General features: G+C 41.9%; 3 protein-coding genes across 3 annotated transcripts; 2 read left to right on the top strand and 1 right to left on the bottom strand.

Moving 5' to 3' along the window:
* The first annotated feature begins 2,069 nt into the window (after nucleotides 1-2,069).
* H1-2 (H1.2 linker histone, cluster member) lies at nucleotides 2,070-2,839 on the top strand. The gene has a single exon (XM_003927275.3). The coding sequence runs from the start codon at nucleotides 2,117-2,119 to the stop codon at nucleotides 2,756-2,758; it is 642 nt and encodes a 213-aa protein (XP_003927324.1). The 5' UTR covers nucleotides 2,070-2,116; the 3' UTR covers nucleotides 2,759-2,839.
* An 8,469-nt stretch (nucleotides 2,840-11,308) lies between these two features.
* On the bottom strand, nucleotides 11,309-12,343 carry LOC120361121 (histone H3.1). Its single transcript, XM_039462583.2, has one exon. The coding sequence runs from the start codon at nucleotides 12,309-12,311 to the stop codon at nucleotides 11,901-11,903; it is 411 nt and encodes a 136-aa protein (XP_039318517.1). The 5' UTR covers nucleotides 12,312-12,343; the 3' UTR covers nucleotides 11,309-11,900.
* A 1,629-nt stretch (nucleotides 12,344-13,972) lies between these two features.
* Nucleotides 13,973-14,460, top strand: LOC101053209 (histone H2B type 1-B). Its single transcript, XM_003927279.4, has one exon. The coding sequence runs from the start codon at nucleotides 14,029-14,031 to the stop codon at nucleotides 14,407-14,409; it is 381 nt and encodes a 126-aa protein (XP_003927328.1). The 5' UTR covers nucleotides 13,973-14,028; the 3' UTR covers nucleotides 14,410-14,460.
* The last annotated feature ends 9,379 nt before the right edge of the window (nucleotides 14,461-23,839 follow it).

Here is a 23,839-nt window from a genome sequence, read left to right as displayed (position 1 = left end):
CTAGGATTACAGGCATGAGCCACCGCACTCAGCCTATTTCTTTCTGGTTTTCTTTTTGGTGACAGAGTCTTACTCTGTTGCGGAGGCTGGATTGCAGTGGCACCATCTCCACCCATTGCAACCTCCACTTCCTGCGTTCAAGTGATTCTCTTGCCTCAGCCTCCCGAGTGCCACAACCCCAGCTAAATTTTGTGTTTGTAGTAGAGACGGAGTTTCACCATGTTGGCCAGGATGATCCTGAACTCCTGGCCTCAGGTGATCCATCTGCCTGTATTACAGGCATGATCCACAGGCCCAGCTTTGTATGATTTCTTTTACTACCATATATTAGTGTGATGCAGGTGCTTCAATTGTTTATGTACTTTCCATGATTTTGTATGATTCCTATACCCTGTCACTCTGAAGAATGGCAGGTCTGAAGTGTTTTTCCACCACTGTGAATTCATCTATCAGCAATCTCATCAGACTGTTAATTCCCAGAGGAGGTAAGTATACAATGTTTCCAAATGTTGGACAAATGTTATCTAAGAAAACAATGGGGTCATCCTTAGTCTATCTAAAAGATGTTTCAGTTTTCATTTCTCACTGAACTCAATTTGTAGGATCCCGTTTGACTTTCCCACAATCTAAGGCTGTTCTCTTTAACACATATTTTCATGAAAACATATATTTGAGCAGAAAATCTTGGTGAATTGTAATATTCCTTTTGTTCCTAAATCTATAATTATACCAGATATGTGGTCAAACAATTTATCTTGCCTTTAATCTCAAGAAAATAAAGTAGCAATTACTTGGAGCCAAAGAGTCAAATACAAAGTAGTGAACCCTAAAGTAGCAAATTTTAGAAGAGAATAGTTTCAGAGGGGATGATGACAAGAGGTGATTTTCAGCTCATCAACAACAGATCTTATAACAAATGTTACATGTTCTGGTGCTTTTCCTATTCTGCTGTGTAAAAATTTGCTATTAAAAAAAATTTCAAATCTATTGTTCATCTTAAAACTCAAGAGTGTGTTTTACTAAAGTCAGTTGCTTTATTTTCAACTCAAAGATATATTTGAGTTCCCAACTGGAGATTGTCCTATACGGTGACTTGTCTAAGGTATGGTTACTGAAAGTAACCAAAAATTTTCATGGGCTGAAATTATCTCTATATTGCAGCCTACAAAAATAAATAAATAAATACATGTTTGGTTTCTTTGAAAACAGATTATCTCAGTGCCTCTGCCAAATCTATTGGCTGTTCTTTGCAGGCTTAAGGGGTCTCCCTTCTTCCTTTATTATCTGTATCTTGAGGGCCAGACCTCCTGCTTTACACAACTCAGAGGGGGACCTCAGAGCTTTTTAAAAAGAGCCCAATTTCTCGCCTGTAGAGAAGTGAAAAGGATGCCCCGCCCCCATCTATGAAAAGAGGGATTTGATAGTTTCAAAGTCTTCAAATCAAAGATTTAAGTCTCTATCCCCTCACCACCCCCGACCCCCCCACCCCAAGGCTTATGCACCCCCTCCCATTCCGCCCTAATTGCTTTGGACTGGCCCTGGAATCCTTGTCCCAGTCCACAGTTCCTGTGCGTCTGCACGAAGAATTCACAGAGGACCTGTGTTACTTCCCTTGTGAAGAAACAGAATTACCATGAAAATTTAGGTGGAAACCATTCCTTTTTTTTTTTTCAAAAATAAGGGAAGCATGTGCCCAACCATCCCTGGGAAAAAGAACTTTCAGGGGCAAAGGAGTGAACAGGTAATTTATAAGAAAAACAGAAAGTGGTCTCTGACTGCCCCAGACTTCCTTCGGAGTTGGGAGAATTGGGGACTCCTGGCCGCGTTGTCTTTGTGGCTGTGGAAAAACCAAATGAAGAACATGAGGCCTGAGGCTTCTGGGATCCTTTCCTGACCAAACCCGGGTGATTTGGTGAGGGGAATTTTAATATTTTTCCCCTTTTGTGAGGTGGAACAAACACAACTTGGGAGCAGCGCAGCGGCTCAGAGCCTGCCAGCCAGGCGGGCCACCAGAGCACCAATCAGCGCGCGCCTGCGCTCTATATATACAGCGGCCCTGCCCAGGCGCGGCTCCATCGGCGATCTGCCACTTGTCCCCTAGTTGTCGGTCTTCAATATGTCCGAGACTGCTCCTGCCGCTCCCGCCGCCGCGCCCCCGGCGGAGAAGACCCCCGTGAAGAAGAAGGCGGCCAAGAAGTCCGGGGGAGCGCCTCGTAAGGCGTCTGGGCCTCCGGTGTCAGAGCTCATCACCAAGGCTGTGGCCGCCTCCAAAGAGCGCAGCGGGGTTTCTCTGGCTGCGCTGAAAAAAGCGCTGGCCGCCGCCGGCTACGACGTGGAGAAGAACAACAGCCGCATCAAACTTGGTCTCAAGAGCCTGGTGAGCAAGGGCACCCTGGTGCAGACCAAGGGCACCGGCGCTTCTGGCTCCTTCAAACTCAACAAGAAGGCGGCCTCCGGGGAAGCCAAGCCCAAGGCCAAGAAGGCGGGCGCCGCCAAGCCCAAGAAGCCGGCGGGCGCAGCCAAGAAGCCCAAGAAGGCGGCTGGCGGCGCTGCCCCGAAGAAGAGCGCGAAGAAAACACCTAAGAAAGCGAAGAAGCCGGCCGTGGCTTCTGTGACCAAGAAGGTGGCCAAGAGCCCAAAGAAGGCTAAGGTTGCCAAGCCCAAGAAAACCGCCAAAAGCGCTGCTAAGGCTGTGAAGCCCAAGGCCGCCAAGCCTAAGGTTGTCAAGCCTAAGAAGGCGGCACCCAAGAAGAAATAGGTGGACGCCTGCTTCTCAAACCAAAAGGCTCTTTTCAGAGCCACCACTGATCTCAATTAAAGAGCTGGATATTTGTCTTTCCTAATGCCTTATTTCGGTTTTCGCTCCGCCCCGCAACCATTTAAGGTTAGTCGTATGGGGGGAGTTATTTAAGGTTACGAAGGAGGAATTAGGGAACGGGGGTTGGAGGGTGGCGGTGGTGACGCCACAGCACTTAGACCTGTACTGTGTGGCTCCCACGTCCCCGTCCCCTGTTGTGAGGCATCTTCTGCTGGCGGATGTTTTGGGGATGGCAGTCGGCCCCGCCCCAGGCCTGTGAACGGCAGAAATACCGCAAAACAAGAAGTCAGAAGGGATGTCCGGTTTGGACTGAAAGTCATTCAAAAGTCCCGCCCTGCCACCGGGTTGGTCCGTTCTTCCAGTCCATGACTTTAAATCTGCACTTAATTGGGTGATGGCAGGCGTAGCTTACGGTATTTTGTTTGGCTTTACTGTGATTTAAAGTTTCGCCCGTATTCTCTTGACAGAAGTGTCCGGGATTTCGAACGGTTTCCGTGTTGTCGGTAGGCAAGTTGTGTCCTGGAGGTAGTGGTAACATCCAGCCCTGGGAGGAGAGTGTGTGCAGATGCCTTTGTCCTTCGGAAAAAATAACTGCAATAGCCCTTTCCTCCACCCCAGGCAATCGGTGACCTAGGGAGCGTTTTGTTCCTCATGTAGCCTTCCGCTAAACTGATAGATTTGAGCGTATCGAAAGCACAACTTTTAACCAGCCATTTTGTCCTCGCATGACGGTTACTTATCTTCAGTTTAGACCGACAATCGAACTTCCTTTAAACGCATTTTGCTTTGCAGTCCAAATGTTTCTACGCGGAGAATAAAGTGTTTATACTATTAACTAAATTAGTGTATGTACAAATGGGAGACATTTCTAATAAAGACCTTCGTTAATCGTTCCCTCTATTTAACATGCATGGTGCTTCTGAACACAGAAAGCCTAGAGTCCTATATTCGCTTCTTTCAAAATCTGGTGGGCCCATTTTGGTGAGACCTGTTACCGGGACCAGGGCTTCTGGAGGTAAGCTGCTCAGTCGATCATCTCCACAATGATCAATGTAGTGAATTGATTTCTCTATTAGTGATGGTAAGTACAGATTCATCCCAAGGAAGGGAGAAAGGCGAGGGAGGCAGACAGACAGGCAGCAGCAGGGAAGAAGGAAAAAACATTCTCCCATAGTTTAAGTAATTTTGTGTTATTAAATTTACATTACAACATGGTTTACATGATAAACCCTCTATTTTAGTGTAAGATCTAATATGTAGACATATTTTCTCCCAAGACCATTTATGAACTCATTTCTGTCTCCCCTTTTCTCTCCTGCACCACTGCCCCCGCCCCCCAACACACACACACACACACACACATACACACACACCCCTATCAATTTCGGCAATTTTTGTCATAGGGTAATAGGTTATAATTCCATGGACAGTTGGACTGCCTCAGGTTTCTGATTTCTATTTTGTTCCTTTGGTCATTCCTGCCATTCTTAAGGTAGGATTGTACTGTTTTAAATATTGTTAGCAGTGCTATCCTCAGTGCTGAGACAAATACGTGACATATGGCAGGTGTTCAAATAGTACCTAAATATGTAGTAGCTTATGGGGCCTAATGCTACTTCACAGTGCCTACTCCATTTGCCTTCATCTAATCACTGACATTCACATTCTATCATCGAACATCATCACAAGTAGAACAATAAGATATTTTGAAAGACATCACAGTCAAATAACTATTTATTTATTTATTTGTTTATTTACAAGACAGTTTCTCTCTCACCCAGGCTGCAGTGCAATGGCACGGTCTCGGCTCACTGCAATCTCCACTTCCTGGGTTCAAGCGATTCTCCTGCCTCAGCCGCCCACGTAGCTGGGATTACAAGCACCTATCACCATGCCCAGCTAATTTTTGTAGTTTTAGTAGAGATGGGGTTTTACCATGTGGGCCAGGCTGGTCTCGAACTCCTGACTTCAGGTCATCTGCCCACCTTGGCCTGCCAAAGTGCTGGGATTACAGGCATGAACCACTGATCCCAGACTCAAATAATTTTTATTACACTATATTGCTATAATTGTTATAATTTATTATCAGTTACTGTTAATCTCTTATTGTGCCTAATTTATAAATTAAATCCATCATTGCTATGTATGTATAGAAAAAAAGTGTTTATAGGGTTCAGTACTATCTGTGGTTTTAGGCATCCACTGGAGGTAGAGTTTATGAAACATGCTTTTACAGTAGACCCCTTATTTTTATCCCCAGGGGAGACTAATGTAAATGCATGTTTAATAAACTGAGATGCTGTAACATGACTTTAATAGCTGATAGAGCTTATTTCCTCTCATTATTCCTTTTCAGAATTTTTCCTGGTTATTCCATTTTTAATTTTTCCATATGTACATTAAGATCCTTTCTACCTCCTGTACCTCCATCTCACATCACACATAAAACAAAACAACAACAACAACAAAACACTGAAAGCAGTGGCTCATGCCTGTAATCCCAACACTTAGGGAGGCTGAGGCTGGCAGATCACCTGAGGTCAGAGTTTGAGACCAACCTAACCAAATTAGATGGGAGTGGTGGTGCACATCTAATCCCAGCTACTCTGGAGGCTGAGACAGGAGAATCACTTGAACCTGAGAGTCAGAGGTTGCAGTGACACAAGTTGATAGCACTGCACTTCAGCCTGGGTGACAGAGAAAGACTCTGTCTCAAAAAAATAAATAAATAAAAATAAAGTGATGGTACATTGAACTTCTGTGTTTCTTTCTCTCTCAGATACTTTCATGGCTATCCATTTAGTTGATTTTCACATCAATGCCAAGAGTTAGGAATGCGATCAGCCCAAGTAAAAAGAGTTGATTTTCTAATTTTCCTTCAATGCCCTTTGTGGTCTTAATCTATTTGATTTATATACTTTCAATTAATCCTAACTGCAAATGTATTCTGCAAACATGTTTCCACAGATGAAAGCCATAAAATGAAACACATTGCTTTCATTTACAGAGTTAAATATTACAAACATTTTCAATTCAACCTGGATTTTTAGATTCAGTCTTCCACATATTTTCTCAATTTTCTTCATGTTCTTTAGTTTTGTTTTATTGCATCACAATTGTTCACGTAGCTGTCTTTGGTCTAATGAACCATTTATTTTTATCTAAAAATTGGCCATTTTAAGATGAGTAAGATTCTTTCTCATTTAGTTTTTGAAACTGTCAATAAGGAAGCATTTTTTCTTTCTGTACTCTCAGGTTCACTAACTAAGGTCCTGCAAATTTAACTGACAAAGGACAGATTAACACGAGGAAAAAAGCATGCAATCTTATTAGTATATTACATGCACAGAGTTCACAAAGAAAAAAAAAGTAAAACCTTAAAAAAGCAGTTAGACTCAGGGACTTATATACCATTCCAACAAAGGAAAGGGAGTTTGGGCTTCATGGGATGAGAAATTGTGGGAATGTGACTAGGAAATACATGGGAAAAAAAAATACGGAAGGTAAAATGAAAGATAGAAGTTATTGTAGTAAGGTTTGTTTTTGCAGATTGGTGCCAACCTTCCATAACTAGTGATAAGAGTTGCTCTTTTTTTCCTGGTGTAGAAGTTGGGGACACTTTTACAAGGGAAATTTCTGTCACCTTCACAAAGGAAAACACATGCCCTACTTTATTTGGGTAAGGAGAAGACAGAGAACTCTTCCTGTATCTGTTGATTCTCAATTGCCTTCAGCTGAAAACAACTTATGCCAAAGTGAAATCATTTGGGTTGATATTATGATATTCTTAAAAACTTATACTCAATTTCACATTGTTATATCATTTTTATTTTTAAATTAGTTTTATAAAATCATTTTGAAAAACAGTAATAATATTTAAATAATTCCAGGAACACTGCTGATTAGCCAAAAATGTCAATGAATACTGCATAAAGAACTGATAATTCAATCATGAATATTTATGACATTGTTCATGTATGATAAAAGTGTGAGTAACATAAAAACTAGACGCTAACTTTTTTTATTTGAGACGGAGTCTATCTCTGTCGCCCAGGTGGGAGTGCAATGGCTCAATCTCGGCTCACTGCAATCTCCACCTCCTGGGTTCTAGCAATTCTCCTGCTTCACACACACACACACTGACCCCATCCTCTTGGGTGGGTGGTGGTGCCCGGCACCACGCCTGGCTAATTTTTTGTATTTTAAGTAGAAATGGGGTTTTGCCACGTTGGCCAGGCTAGTCTGGAATTCCTGACCTCAGGTGATCCACCTACCTCAGCCTCCCAAAGTGCTGGGATTACAGGTGTGGGCCACCGAGCCCGGCGCTTTATATCCCAATCATACACAGTGCTCTACTGGCTAAAAATTTAAATATGATATTATGCACCCCTAGGCAAAACTCTGGACATTTTGACTTCATAAGTCTGAGGGAAATGTAGAAGGGGCCTTATGGTTGAAATTCCTGCTAGAGATGAACAGGCCTAGGACAAGAGAGAATTACATTGTTAAAGGATTTCAGAAGAGAATAGGGATTAAGGGTTCAGTGGCAACAACAGCTTTGGGAACTAGCATTACTTGTGTACTTATTTACAATATGCCAAGCACTGTTGCTGTTTATACTTATTTTCCTTTTTTTTTTTTTTTTTTTTTTTTTTACAAGGCATTCATCCATTGGTACATGGTTGATATTTCTTTTCAAACACATTCTTGTCACAGCACTTTGAGGTTGATGCCTTTGTCATTCCCACTTCAGAGATGAAGAATTAAAGCTTGGTGGCATTCAAGATGTAGCTAGTTACCTGTGTCTATGTGAACAGTTTTTGTTGTTGTTGTTGTTGTTGTTTTAAAGTCAATAAATTTTTATTCAGGAAATTTCACATCAAGGTCACCTTAGTTCCTCTGAAGAGCTGGAGTCAAAATACATCTTCAAAAGATTCATCTTCAACTTAGCCCTCCTTAATACAACTGATGCTTAATCCACAGTTATCAGCCCACAATTATTTTATTTTTCCTTGTTTTATCTCCATTTCAATGTGAATATACTGATGAAAATTTCAATATTCTTCACCAAGAATCTTCAGATATAATTTCTTCAACCACTTTACCCAGGGATCATTTTAAAATTAGGTGTATCTGCCTGGTTCTCAATGTGGCACACTTTCTCTCTAGATGTGAATGAGTTCCAATCATATTTATTCCTAAGCTATCACACTCAAGTATACTACAAAGCAGTGGAATACGCCAAAAGTTAAAGTAAAAAATTAAATTATTAGATATTTCATACTTTTGGCTAGTTCTTGATCTGTGAGTGAAGATAACTTATACATATGTCCTGGCACTGTTCCTTGGAAACATAGGGACCACATATTTAATTTTAAATGTTCTAGTAGCCACATTTTAAAAAGTTAAAAAAAAAAAAAACTGAAATGTACTTTAATGATTTTAATCTAGTGAAATCAAAAATTGTTTAAACAAGTTATCTAATATTAAAATACTGAGTTTTTACTTTGTTTTTTTTACTAAGTCTTTGAAATCTGGTATTTTACACTTAAAGCACATCTCGGTTTGTGCTTAATAGCCATATTTTAATACTTAATAGCCATATATGGCTAGTGGCGCTCATCTTGGACAGGACAGCGTTTATACTCTGGGAAGACACAAGCCAATACTTGCTCTGCAGCAGAATACAGATGTTTTCCTAGAAAAGAATTTTTCTGACCTATTTCTGAAACCCAGAGAGTCTGTAATACTTTATATTTTATTGGCTTTCCTATTGTAACTGCCCAACAGGCTCTCCTTATCCACTGCCCGGACACAGCCCAGTTATCAAGACAGGGCAATTGTGAGTAATTCACATGGAGCTGGCAGTATGGGAGACTAAAGTTTTATTATTACTCAAATCAGTCTCCTTGAGCATTTGGGAACCAAAGGTTTTTTGTTTATTTGTTTGTTTGTTTGTTTGTTTTGTTGTTGTTGTTGTTGTTGTTGTTGTTTGTTTTTTAGACAAAGTTTCACTCTTCTTGCCCAGGTTGGAGTGCAATGATGCCATCTGGGCTCACCTCAACCTCTGCCTTCCGGGTTGAACAGACTCTCCTGCCTCAGCCTCCCAAATAGCTGGTATTATAGGTGTGTGCCACCATACCCAGCTAATTTTGTATTTTTGGTAGAGAATGTGTTTCTCCATGTTGGTCAGGCTGGTCATCAACTCCTGGCATCAGGTGATCTACCCACCTCAGCCTCCCAAAGTGCTGGGATTACAGGCGTGAGCCACCGTGCCTATCAGGGACCAAAGTTTTTACGGATAATTTGGTCAGAAGGAGACCAGTGAGTCAGGAGTGCTGGTTGGATCAGAGATTAAATTATAGGGCGTGTAAGCTGTCCTCGTGTTCTAAATCAGTTCTTGGGAGTGGTGGGGTGGGGGACACAAAACCAGATAAATCCAGTTATCTATCTCGGTGATATCAGCTGATCCATTGAGTTCAGGGTCTGCAAAATAGCTCAAGCATTGATCTTAGCTTTTAAAATAGTGATTTTATCCCCAGGAGCAATTTGAGGAGGTTTAGAGTCTTGTAGCCTCCAGCTCTATGAGTCCTAAATCATAATTTATAATCTTGTGGCTAATTTGTTAGTCCTGCAGAAGCAGTCTGGTCGCCAGGCAGGAAAGGGACTTGTCTTTAAAAGGGCTGCAATCCTTTTTATTCCAAAGCTAAACTGAGTTCCTCCCAAAGTTAGTTAATCCCAAGCTCAGGAATCAATGAGGACAGCTTAAAGGTAAGAAGCAAGATGGAGTCGGTTAGATCAGATCACTGTAATAATTTTCTCAGTTAGGGTTTTTGTAAAGGCACTGTCACTATCCACTTCACCTCACATCACGCCTCTGACTAGACACTACAGGATTCCAACAAAACTTAGGTCAGGCCACCACCATGTCTCCCTGTCCACCCTGAAGCAGTCCAATTTCTGAAACAAAGAAAACTATGTATGATAGGATAAAACTATATAAGAGAAGGAAATTATGTATGACAATCCATTCTAAGGTTATCTTATTAATTAGAAGATATTAAAGTATGGGTTGACACGGCCTGGCAATCTCTGCTGGTAGTATGAATTTGGTCAGTTCCTGAGACTGTAATTCCTGAGACTGAGCCTCGACTTCGGTAATGGAGACAGTAAGACAATTTCCATTACAGTGCTGAAGTAAGAATTTTACAATTAAAAAAATAAAAATAAAAATATTTTTACATAATAATTCAGATCAACCACTTCACGTGGTACTTGACCCATGGAAAATTCAGTACTTCTCAATTCATAGGGTCCTCCTGCAGAGACGTATTTGAATAGAGTGGTAGGATGATGAAGAAGGCCACATATAATTTGATAAAGCATGGCCAGTGAACTGAGGCAGATTTATCATGAAACTAATGAAACTCAGGTGTCTGAAACTGTACTTCCAATGTGCTCAGAGGGACCCTACAAATGTGTTACTTTCTCTCTCTTTTTAAAATCAGTGTTAACATATTTTAATCACAGATGGTTATGACATTTATTTCTACTCAATCCTCCTCTCTGTTAAAATTCACCGTTGTCTGATTATGTTGGAATGCTGATGAAAATATTTGAAATTTGAGTAAGAGAAAAAATTCAGCTGAAGCTGTATCTAGTATGGGGATAATAAGTTATGTGATTTGCATATGTGTTCATGTGTGGTTTATTCCTTACTGGTTAACATGATGTAAGAATGGCTTCAAGGAATGTTCCTACTACTCACTGGAATAACTCACCTGAATTCCTGGCAAGATGCAGTTCTAGATAATATGTTATGACGTCTAGGTATTCAAAACACCTTCCCAGCACTAAGCATGAGTATCTAGGGGAGAGTACAAATCTATGGAGCCAGAAGCTTGTCTGGAAATAATTCTTAAAAAGTTTACAACAAAAAGTTTGAAAGGAGCTTGACAGAGGATTTTCCAAATTTGAAAACAATCCTAAAAACTAACTTGACATTATCGATGTGTTTTCAAATTGAAACTCTTCTAAGTTATCAGGAAAACAAATTATCATCAGATACCCTGGAGGAACGATGGAATTCTCTTTCTATTACCTATAGACAATATTACAAAATATTTTTGATCTGAAGATGGAATCAGTATTGTCAAAACTACAGGAAAATACACCTTGTAGTGTCACATTCAGAAGTTAATAAAATATGCTACTTTCAGAAATTTGTGATGGCTATTATTTCATATGCTTTTACAAAATTGGAATTTGATTTTTTAAATTACGAATTAATATTTACTGTCTACACTACTTTTGCAGTTTTAGTTCTATATTATAGTTTTTCATGGTTAAGAAGTTGTAAAAGCTTTGAGCACAGGAAACCTTGACCTATCCCATCAGTTAAGTATACTAATACTTGGAAAATTTAAGAAATTAGCATTTAAATATTTTTAAATATTAAGAGTACATGGATAAGAGTTTTGCGGTTGCTTACCCTTCATTATCTCAAGACCCCCGCATTTTAAGCAATGGCTGCATAATCTTTGGTTGACTATAGGCAAATCTAGTTGTCATATAAACCTATTTAGTGAACTTTGTCCACTAACCTATTCAGTGTGTACTGAGGCCTCCGCCTGAGCTGACTCCACTTCTAGCATACCAATTCCAATACTGGATATTGGAGTCAGACGTTAATGTTTTGGGACTTTAGAAAACGATATGAACTTTGACCTAATGACTTAATGTAATCAGACCTAAAACTTTCAGGTAAATTAAAAGCAGTGATGGCACTATCAGGTGCCTGTTTTATTCAAAACGTGTTTGTACACACAAACCTATGAGACAAGACACCCAGTATTTAACAAGTCTTGAATCGTTTTCTAAACACGACCCTTCCAAATGAAAAGGCTGTAGGTAAGCTTGCTTGCACTGTTACTAAAAACTGCAGAAGTTTTTATTAACACATCTGCAAAACCTTTACACGTCGTGGGCATTGAGATGTACAACCGAATAGGTTACAACTGTTTAAGTGAAATTTTAAGTGGCTCTGAAAAGAGCCTTTTCAGTTAGATGGAAATAAGCAGATTTACGCCCTTTCCCCACGGATACGACGTGCCAATTGGATGTCTTTGGGCATGATAGTCACGCGCTTAGCGTGAATAGCACACAGGTTGGTGTCCTCGAAGAGCCCCACCAGGTAGGCCTCGCAGGCCTCCTGCAGCGCCATCACCGCGGAGCTCTGGAAGCGCAGGTCGGTCTTGAAGTCCTGCGCGATTTCTCTCACAAGGCGCTGGAACGGCAGCTTGCGGATCAGCAGCTCGGTGGACTTTTGGTAGCGGCGAATTTCGCGCAGAGCAACGGTGCCGGGCCGGTAGCGGTGCGGCTTCTTCACTCCGCCCGTGGCCGGAGCGCTCTTGCGGGCCGCTTTGGTGGCCAGCTGCTTGCGCGGCGCCTTGCCGCCGGTGGACTTGCGAGCTGTCTGCTTCGTGCGAGCCATCTGCAACAAATGCCGGCTCAAAAGTGCAGCAAGAAGAGGAAAAGTTGCCCTTAAATAGCGTTAGAAACATTCTGATTGGTCCTGTGATATTTCAAAAGTCCCGCGCGATAAAATCATTGGCTGAAGAGTGGCCCTCACTGATTGGTTCATTAGCAGACAATCTTATTGGATGAATTGTCCACAGCCCGTCCGGTACTTTTTCAGTTTTCTGAAGCGATATTATCTTAAATTCTAGTTCATCCAGTACCCGAGAACAGTGTGCGTAACAAAGCATCTAAGGATTGTTAAAATTCAAATTCCGACTCGTTAAGTTTGAGTCGGACTTGAAATTCTGCATTTCTGACCGTCTCGCAAGTTTTCAATGCCGGTGAATACTCACTAGACTACCAGAAAAGTTTACTGACTCATGTTTGAAAATGCTTCAAATCAGAGAATGAAAATTCTACATTACTTAGTTACTACCCAGCAGCAAGTGTCCTTGCCCTGTTACATAAGTCCAAGTCACGTTCCCACCCTGCCTGTTCTCAAAATGTCTTTGATTTTCTCTGAGTTTCACTTTGTATACTCTACAGTATAGTTTCTTATGGTATTATTTTCTCGAAACTTTTGAATACCAGTAGGCTGGGGACGGGGGGGCTCAAGCCTGTAATCCCAACATTTTTGGAGGGCCATGGGACAATGGGAGGAGTTCAAGGCAACCCTGGCATGGTGAAACCCCGTCTCAAATAAAAATACAAAATTTAGCTAGGCGTGATAGTAGGCGTCTGTAATCCTAGCTACACAATGAGGTTAAGGCATGAGAATCGCCTCCGGGAGGCGGAAATTGTAGAGCCGATTTCGCGCTGCTGCACTTCAGCCTGGGTGACAGAGAAAAACTGTCTCAAAATAAACCAAACCAAAGCAAACCCCAAAAATACCAAGTAAGATACCATCCTTTTTCGTGAAACTGCGGATGGCTCTGAAAAAATCCGTTTCAAGTGTAAGGTACGTTTTCTGGTTTGAGAGAACTTTACTCGCCCGCATCCTTGATAGCTGTTTTTTGCAGCAACAGCACGGCCTGAAAATTGGCCAGGACACAGCCCTGAGCGATAATGACTCTGCCCAGCAGCTTGTTAAGCTCCCGGTCGCTGCAGATGGCCACCTGCAGGCAGCCCGGGATGATGCGGGTCTGGTTTTCACGTACGGCGTTGCCCGCCAGCTCCAGGATCTCGGCGGCCGGGTACTCCAGGTACACCGACGCGCCGGCTCCGACCGGCTCCGAGGAATTGCTCTTTCGAAAAAGACGACGGACTCTGCCCTACTGGAAACTGCAAGGTCGCAGGCGGGGCACAAGTTTCTGGTTTAGCTCAAATTTTATCTCCCTGTTTTCGACGTCGGGACGTAGCAACCTACGCAAGCAGTATAAAACTGAAAAACAAGCAAAATAATGTTAACTCCTGAAAAAATCCTTCTATACAAAGTGGAAGGCTCCAATACGAAGCTATCCTATAGGTCAGTTGTGTTCGTTTCCGTGTCCGTTAGAAAAAGAGAACGTAATTTCCGTATTTGCATAAACCCCACCCCTCTGCGACATTGCTTCTTATGTCCAATCAGAAGTGACAAGTCTTAAACCATCATTTGAATTTCAGGACTATAAATAAAAGGGCTCTGAACCGTTCTCTCTACTACTACGTCCTGGAGCGTGCTGTTAGCTTTTCTCTTCTGCTTAAGAAAAGCAATGCCCGAACCCTCAAAGTCTGCTCCAGCTCCTAAAAAGGGCTCTAAGAAAGCCATCACCAAGGCACAGAAGAAGGATGGTAAGAGGCGTAAGCGCAGCCGCAAGGAGAGCTACTCCATCTATGTGTATAAGGTTCTAAAGCAGGTCCACCCCGACACCGGCATCTCCTCCAAGGCCATGGGCATCATGAACTCCTTCGTCAACGACATCTTCGAGCGCATCGCGGGCGAGGCTTCCCGCCTGGCGCATTACAACAAGCGCTCGACCATCACCTCCAGGGAGATCCAGACGGCCGTGCGCCTGCTGCTGCCCGGGGAGCTGGCCAAGCACGCCGTGTCCGAGGGCACCAAGGCTGTCACCAAGTACACCAGCTCCAAATAAGTGCTTGTGTAGGCACCTCCAAATTCAAAGGCTCTTTTCAGAGCCACCTACTTTGTCGAAAAGAGAGCCATAACCATAACCCCTGCTGGAGTGGTGCTGCCACTGTTCTGTTTCAGTTTTACAAGATCAACGGGAAAGTTTGCGAAGGCAAGTTGTAAAGTCAGCGTTAAATTGGACAGGATCAGGCACAGAGGCACAACCCTTTAGCCCCAGCACTTGAGGTCAGGAGTTTGAAACCAGCCTGACCAACATGGTAAATCTCCGTCTCTACTAAAAACACAAACGTTAGCCAGGCGTGATAGTGTGCACCTGTAATCCCAGCCACTCGGGAGCCTTGAGGCAGGAGAATCGCTTGAACCCAGAAGGCGGAGATCGAGCTACTGCACTCTAGTCTGGGAAACAGACACTTGGGAGGGTCCTTCGGCTTTAAGGAATACGCACCCCGAATAAGGCTTTCTCATCTTCATTTAACAAATTTTCTTTCCCTTCGATAAGCCTTCGGGTAGATTAATTCCTTTGATACGGTCACTACTCCCTTCCTGTACTAGCACAGGAAACTAATTTCCTTCCTGAATAATGAAGCAGATAATGGGATTCAGGGTACAGTGTTTCTGTGGAGGTCGTTAGTCGTTAACCCCTAGTGAGATACGGGGGAAGGGGTCAGAAAAGTCTAAGTGATAAGAGGGCACATAGGGATATTTGCTCCTGCAGCTTGCGTACGCTGTAAATTCTTAATCGAAGTCTGATTTCCCGGCCTCCTTTATGGGGTATATTTCCAGCTCTACAAAATGAAATTGTGGTGGTTTCCCGTTTTCCCGTTATTATTGGGTTTTTTTGCTTGTTTTGAGACGGAGTCTCGCTCTCTCTTCAGGCGGGAGTGCAGTAGTGCGCTCGGCTCAGTGCAACCTCTGCTTCCCGGATTCAAGCGATCTTCCTTCCTCAGCCTCCGGAGTAGCTGGGACTATAGGCTCACGCAACCACTCCCAGCTAAATTTTTAGCAGAGAAGGGGTTTCACCATGTTGGCCAGGCTGATCTCCATCTCCTGACCTCGTGATCCAGCCACCTCGGCCTCCCAAAGTGGTGAGATTACAGGTGTGAGCCACTGCGCCCGGCCCTTCCCTTATAATTGTTTATCAATGACAACAGCTTATGTAGTGTGCGTATTTCATGGCATCCCAGAAATCAAGATTTCCATTTCCTAGGCCGCTTAACTTTCAAATTTCCAGCTCTGCGAGAGACAAAGTGGTTTAAATTTTGTCCCCTTCCACATCTGGCACCACTGCAAATCTTACTAGGAGGGCCCTGCTTGGAGAGGGAAACTTTTTTCGAGGAATCTGGGATGCCAAAAACAATATAGCTACAAAAAGGTAGGAAGGGCACTGGTTGAGGAGGAGGAGTCAATGGGCCACCCCTGAGTCTGGGGCTTGGGGAAGAAATGCCGAAGAAAAGACAGGTGTTGACTGCTCACTAAGTAGGAGTGGGTGCGGAAATCAGAGGAGAGTATTCTGAGGGAATTTATGGGCATTGTATGTAGGTAACATTCATCAGTGTCTTTGGATGAGGAAATAAAGTTTCTCCAACAGTTCTTGTTTTTGTTTTGAGACAGAATCTTGCTCTGTTGCCCAGCCACCATCATAGCTCACTGCAGCCTTGAATTCCCCAGCTCAAGGAGCCTTTTACCTCAGTCCCTTGAGTAGCAGGAACTATAGAAACACACCGCCACACCTGGTTAATTTTTTAACCTTTTGTGGAGACAAAGGGTCTTCCTATGTTGTCCGGGCTGGTCTTGAACTACTGGGTTCAAGCTATCCTCTGGCCTTGGCCTCCCAAAGTGCTGAGATGACAGGAAGGAGCCATGACGCCCAGCCCAGATTTAATTTTTAAGAATGTTTTAGGACCAGGTACGGTGACTCACACTTGTAATCCGAGCACTTTGGGAGGCTGGGGGTGAGGGGACGTGGATCACAAGGTCAGGAGTTCAATACCAGGCTGGCCAACACGGTGAAATCCCGTCTGTAATACAAAAAAAATACAAAAGTTAGCTTGGCTTGGTGGTAGGTGCCTGCAATCCCAGCTACTTGGGAGGCTGAAGCAGAGAATTGCTTAAACCCTGGAGGCGGACGTTGCAGAGAGCCAAGATCATGTCACTGCACTCCAGCCTGGGCTACAGAGCAAGACTCCATCTCAAAAAAAAGAGAATGTTTTAAAACAAGTTCTCAGCCGAGCATGGTACAGCTCATGCCTGTAATCCCTGCACTTTAGGAGGCCAAGGTGGGAGGATTGCTTGAGCCTAGTAGTCCAAGACCAGTCTAGGCTACTAAGTGAGACCTTGTCTCCACAAAAAATGTAAAAGTTAACCCAGGCATGGTGGCGCGTTTCTGTAGTCCCAGCTACTGGGGAGACTGAAATGAGAGGATCACTTGAGCCTGGAAGGCAGAGATTGCAGTGAGCTGTGATGGCGCCACTGAACTCCAGCCTGGGTAAGGAGCTAGACCCTGTCTCAAAAAAAAAAAAAAAAATCTTGCTATCACACTAACTCTCAGTGAACAACTGTATGTGAAGCACTTCCCATCCTAGTACTGTATATGCAAACTATTGTTGTGAAAGAGACGTTTGGCCTAAAAATCAATAACTTTTTAAAAATTATAAAACAAATACCTTCCCCCAAAATATTAATAAGGAATTGAGACTGCATTTTAAGAAACTGATATTTAGGATCTTTCCCTGGAGGAGTGAGACCTGATAATATTAGCATTTTCAAAATGAACTTTTGGGCTAGGTGTGGTGGCTCATGTCTGTAAATCCCAGCACTTTGGGAGGCTGCGGCAGGCGGATCACTTGAGCTCAGCAGTTCCAGAACAGCCTGGGAAACAGGCCAAAAATCCGTCTCTACAAAAAGATACAAAAAATTAGCTGGGCGTGGCAGTGTATGCCTATAGTTCCAGCTACTAAGGAAGCCGAGCAACAATAAGAAAAAACTACCCCCCCTCCCCCGCCAAAAAACCCAGCATGACTCATTTAAAAAAAAAAAAAAAATTTAAATCTATGAACTTTTGAAGTCGAAATTATTTTGTCATACGGTCTTTCATAAATTTCGTTGTCTGCCTGCCTTCTTCATTTGTTACAGAACTCCAACAGTTACCCAAAGGTAGCTGTTGGGTCAGGATTTCTGCACTGCAGCCCCTTCTATGGTCGCCAGAAATATGTTATAGGAAAGAAGTCCCAATCCAGACCCCAAGAGAGGGTTCTTGGATCTCACCCAAGAAAGAGTTCAGGACCTGTCTGCAATGCAACGTAAAAACAAGTTTACTAAGAAAGTAAAGTGGTGAAAGGACAGCTACTCCATAGATAGAGTAGGACGTTCCAGAAAGTAAGAGGAAGAAGGCATCCACCCTTGGTGCAATGCCTGTATGTGTGCGGAGATGTGCTCTGCTACAAGGGTTTGTGATAAAGGATTAATTTTCTTGGTTACTGTATTTTGCAAGAATCAACATTATCATCTTTAAACAAAATTAGGAATGCCTTTGTTCTCCAGATATCAGGATATCCGGACACTCCCAAGTCTGGGTCTGTTTAGTAAACATTATTACTTTGTTCCCTTAACCATAAACATCTAGAGGCAAAGAATGCCTGACTCTCTGGGAATGCAGCTGAGCAAGGCCCAGCCTCGTTTTCCTAGCCCTCACCCAAAACGGAGTGGCTCTTGCTGGAATACCTCTGACACCTCCTCTTTTTTTCTTCTTTCTTTCCTTCCTTCCTTTTCTCTTTGAAATAAGAAATCAAGAATACTTGGTGTTTTACCTTAAAACAGTACCTATAAATGACAACCAAAAACAAAAACCTAGGTCTTCTAAACTCAAAGCTAGGATGTGTTGCTATCTCTGCGAATACTCGGCTGATCTTTAATAAGTGAATACGTACTTTTCTTTAACAAAATCACATTCCTGGACTCTATGGGGAGAGAAAATAAGGCAGAAATGCTCATAAACCTTCCCAGTTGATTCTGAGGCAGCTCCAACTTTCAACGCAGCAAGACCAGGGGGCAAGCCCATCACCCTGAGTGAAGCGAGAAAGGTTTATACACCCCTTCCCTAATAAACGCCAACTTTTTCCCCAGAGCTGCAGTCTCTGGGTTACAAAGCAAAAGAGAGAACAGTAACCTGTACTTTTCCCCAGTTCTCCATATAGTCATGGAAAGATTTATTTTTTCCTCCCCACTCAACAAAGGAGAAAGAGCTGAAAACAGAAAGCTGAATTTGTAAAGCCAGGAAGAAAAGTAGCTATCACTGGCTAACTTCTGGACAAATGGAACTATATGGAAGGATCTTGGGAGAATTTTAATTTGAAAATAGATTAACTGAGAATTAGTGAAAAATAAAGGCCCACGAGGAGACATAACAGAAGGCCCAGCAACTGTTCATAATTTGGGAAAGAAAGGAGACAGGAGACAAGGAATATAAGAATAAGATGCCACAGACATCTCAGCTCTGCCTTCAGCATCTGTTAGCTGTATTTGATGTGTTTTTCTTGGTCTTTCATATCCATTAAATGATATATATGTTTAAATGAAGTGTTTTTTTAACTTCCTGGAAAAATAATTCCTGCCCATTATTTTAAAATCATAATAACTACTAAAATACTTTTTAAAAATATAGTTTGTTTGGGTTCAGCAAATACTAAGCCAAAATATGACACCTTCACATCTGAGAAGCAGGAAGGTCATTCTCACCTTCCTCTTCTTCCCTGAAGCAGGCCATAAAAACGGAAAGAAGAATTCTCTGACCTTGTCCTGAAGCAGGTCGTAAGAACTTCATGTCATAGATGCCCTCTGTATATTTCAAGGAAAGAAATGATCTCTGAAGACATAGGGACACAAAGAAGAATCTGAACAAAGAGGCCTTGCTATGTCTATGAGGATAGACGATAAGCTGATCCTCAATCGTATTAATCCACAACTATGCTCTTCACCAAACTTACCATAAAAATACAAAGATTTCCCTCTCCTTTAAGTTTTCCGTTAATTTTTCTTTCTTTCTTTCTTTCTTTTTTCTTTTTTTTTTTGAGACAGAATCTCTGTCGCCAAGCTGGAGTGCAGTGGTGCGTTCTCGGCTCACTGCAACCTCCGCCTCCCGGATTCAAATGATTCTCCTGCAGCCTCCCCAGTAGCTGGGACTAAAGGCATGTACCACCATGCCCACCTAATTTTTGTATTTTTAGTAGAGACAGGGTTTCAGCATGTTGGTCAGGATGGTCTCAATCTCTTGACCTCGTGATCCACCTGCCTCAGCCTCCCAAAGTGCTTCAATTACAGGCATGAGCTACTGCACCCGGCCTCAAGTTTTCATTCCTAAACGGTCCCATGTAATAAAAAAAAAAAAAAGTATATTAAATACATTTGTATGCTGTTCTTTTGCTAATCTGTGTTTTTTAATGGGGTCTTAAGAATGAAGTTACTGATGGGTGAGAAAAAAAGAATTTTTTTTCCCCTGCAATATAAACATCAATTGTAATTTTATCATTCAGGACACTTTGGTGGGCAAGCTTACAGAAATTTTACCTTGTGCAAGTCTATTCAAACCAATATGTAAATCCTCTATAAGTGAGATTATATTTCACTTTTCTAGTATCAAAAGAGATTCTAATGGTTATTATTATTTTTCCCCCTTCCTACATTGGCTCAGAAACAAAATAATTATTTTCATAATGGCATTTCATTTCAGGGAAGTAGATAATAACCCTTTATTGATTGATCTTATCTTTTTAAAAATTATGAGGCTGGGCGAGGTGGATCACAATTTTATAATCAAAGCACTTTGGGAGGCCAAGGTGGGCGGATCACCAGAGGTTGGGAGTTTGAGACCAGCCTGACCAACATGGAGAAACCCCGTCTCTACTAAACATACAAAATTATCCGGGGTGTTGGCTCATGCCTGTAATCCCAGCTACTTGGGAGGCTGAGGCAGGAGAATTGCTTGAACCTGGGAGGTGGAGGTTGCGGTGAGCCAAGATCATGCCATTGCAATCCGGCCTGGGCAACAAGAGCAAAACTCTGTTTCAAAAAAATAAAAATAAAAATTATGAACCATGTTATCATGAAAATGCTTTTCAGTACTTCTCTACACACAAGATTGCTGTAATGCCAAAAGCAGAGCTAGGAATCATGCATCCAATGATATACATATTTAGGGTTTTAATACATGTTGCCAAGTTGCCTCCTCAAAGTCTCTTCACATTCTCCCCGAAGGGTGTTGTTTCCTCACTTCTACAAATGGTCTTTAACAGTGGGTGTGTTAGTCTGTTCAAATTTCAGAAATGAACAATTAAATCTCATTTTAAAGACAATTATTATTTGAGACTGTACATTTTGATAACATCTCTTCTATTATGGTTTGATTACTCATGATTCTTGCGCATTTCCTTTTGGGATGATGCCTTATGTACATTATTTTAAATAGATACCTCCATGTATTGATAGATTACTATATCTGAGGGCTTGCGATATATCAGTGACATTTCTAAGTTCTTTACAAGTATAAATTCATTCAATCATCACCAAAACTCAGTGATGTATGAATACTATTATCTTGTTTAACAGATTAAAATAAGTAATATCGTCACTTTTTGAGTTCTATACATTTGATAATTTTTTTGTTTCATTGTTCTATCAATTATTGGGGGATGAGTGTTGAAATCTCTACCTTTAAAGCAAGTGCGTGTCTAGCTCTCCGTTCGGTTTTATCAGTTTTTGCTACACATATTTTGCAGTTCTGTTATTTAGTGTATATATATGTAGAATGGCTTGGTTTTTGAGTTAGATTGACTCTGTTATCATTATGTAACATCTCGGTTTGTTCCTAGTAATTTGTTGTGCTCTGAAGTATTCTTATCTGATATATCATCCAAAAGACCACCAGGATGGCTAACTAGTAGAAAGGAGAGAATTCCTGGCAATACTAACTTGCAAGCCAGGAAGAGACGGTCCCAGAACATGCCAAAATTACTCTCCCTTTGGGGAGAAAAAGAGCAGGTTGGGTATTTTTATGCCTCATAGGGCCTGTATCAAGCAAAAGAGTCATACATATTCAGCAGGTTTGGGGGGTCAGCTAGCTATATTTATTATGAGGGGTGCTGAGTGCATTTACAATAGATAAACACATGTGTAACATATCTCCCATGTTCACTTTGAGGTGGGGTTTTCGGTTAAAATGAGGTGGAATTTAGCTCTTTACATCAACGATAGGAATAAAGTTCACAGCTGCCTCTACAAGCTGGCTGAAACTGGCTTAAGGTCTACAGTTATTTGTACGAAAAGAATGTGTATCAAGTTGGTCCTCTGTTCAATCAGAGTTGCAGTGATCTGGACTATAAATCAGAGTTACAAGAGCGTCTGATAGCTCCTATAGTTAAGGAATTTAGCAAGCATCGTTTTTTGTAGTCTTCGGAATTTAAGAATTTGCCAAGCCAAGTACCGTGAACCCTCAACCAGTAAGTAACTTTCTTTCCTTAATCTTAGAGTCTTAATTGGTGTAGGAGCACCTACTTTGGTCTCTCAGATCACAGATATTAATACAGATACTATTGCAGTTTTTGCCTGATGTTTATATGGTATATCATTTTGCAACTTTTAATTTCAACCTGCATTATGTTTATATTTGAAGTGAGATTTGTGCAGACAGTGTACGGTTGGGGCCTTCATTATTACCCACTGGGCCAAACTGTCTTTTTAATTCGTGTATTTACATTATGCACATTCAATGCAATTATTGATATCTTAGGGCTTAAATTCATGAAGGGTAGTGTGGGGGACACAGGCTCTTGGCCCACTAAATGTTTGTCAGAAATCACTGACAAGGCACATTGATTAACAGGTGAAAAGGTGGGCCAGGTGTAGTGGCTTAGGCCTGTAATCCTAGCACTTTGGGAGGCTGCGGCAGGTACATCACGAGGTCAGCAGATGAAGCTCATCCTGGCTAACACAGTGAAACCCTATCTCTATTACAAATACCAAAAATTAGCCGGACGTGGTGGCACGCACCAGTATTCCCAGCTACTCAAGAGGCTGAGGCAGGAGAATTGCTTGAACCTGGGAGGCAGAGGTTGCAGTGAGCCCAAATGGCACCACTGCACTCCAGCCTGGGTGACAGAGTGAGACTGTCTCACAGAAAAAAAAAGGAAGTGAAAAGGCATATGAATTTATTCAACGTATATATGTGGGAGCCCTCAGAATTAATTACCTAACTTCCAAATGAGTTACAGATCTTATGAAGTCAAGGAAAGAATTAGGTCTTAGATTCTGGTAAAACAGGTTATAGGAGGCAGAAGACGTTTGGCTTGCAAAGGTGTCCTTGTTATGTAGGTAAAGCTTCCCTCAGAGAGAATAGATGGTAAATGTTCCTTTTGAGATTTATTTATTTATTTATTCATTCATTTATTTATTTATTTTGAGACGGAGTTTCGCTCTTGTTACCCAGGCTGGAGTGCAATGGCGCGATCTCGGCTCACCGCAACCTCCGCCTCCTGGGTTCAGGCAATTCTCCTGCCTCAGCCTCCTGAGTAGCTGGGATTACAGGCACGCGCCACCATGCCCAGCTAATTTTTTTGTATTTTTAGTAGAGACGGGGTTTCACCATGTTGACCAGGATGGTCTCGATCTCTTGACCTCGTGATCCACCTGCCTCGGCCTACCGAAGTGCTGGGATTACAGGCTTGAGCCACCACACCCGGCCCCTTTTGAGATTTGTAAGTGTTAGATTCTCAGTCTCTCTGGATCTGGGAAAGGCATAGAAAGGAGAGGAGGAGAAGCTGCATGAAAGGAGATTATCTACAGATGTAAATTTTTCCCATTTAAGACAGCTTTGCAACCCATTTCTGCCTGATGGACAAGCAGCAGCCATTTCAAAATATGTCAAAGAAATATATTGTGTGGTAAAATATTTTGATTTCCTTTAGACTGACTGGTGGCTTTATAAGAAGAGGAAGAGACACCTGAGCTGACTCACACACTCTTGCTGTCTCAGTATGCTCTGATGCAGTGAGAAGGCCCTCACCAGATACTAATGCTATCCCATTTGCTTCCCACGTTTGAGAACAGTAGGAAATAAATTTATTTTCTTTAGAAGTTTGCCAGTCTGTGGTATTCTGTTACAATATCACAAAACGGAGAAAGTAACTATATTATGAAAACCTTACATGACTGATCCCTCCTATGTCACACACAAATACAGGCCACATTTAGAACACTGTTGGAGGCTCAACTGTCCAATAGAAATATACTACAAATTACATATGTAATTTTTAATTTTCAGTATCTTCAATAGTATATTTTCTTTAACTTTTATAATCAAAATATCATACTGTATATTCAATAGGAATAAATATTAGTGAGATGTTTTACACTCTTTCTTCATACTAAGTTATATGGTTTGTACA

This window comes from Saimiri boliviensis, chromosome 4 (assembly GCF_048565385.1).
Source record: "Saimiri boliviensis isolate mSaiBol1 chromosome 4, mSaiBol1.pri, whole genome shotgun sequence".
NCBI lineage: Eukaryota > Metazoa > Chordata > Mammalia > Primates > Cebidae > Saimiri > Saimiri boliviensis.
This window is presented reverse-complemented; position numbering and strand designations above follow the sequence as displayed.

Coding starts and splice junctions, on each gene's coding strand:
- H1-2 (XM_003927275.3), top strand. CDS start 2,117: ATGTCCGAGACTGCTCCTGCCGCTCCCGCCGCCGCGCCCCCGGCGGAG.
- LOC120361121 (XM_039462583.2), bottom strand. CDS start 12,311: ATGGCTCGCACGAAGCAGACAGCTCGCAAGTCCACCGGCGGCAAGGCG.
- LOC101053209 (XM_003927279.4), top strand. CDS start 14,029: ATGCCCGAACCCTCAAAGTCTGCTCCAGCTCCTAAAAAGGGCTCTAAG.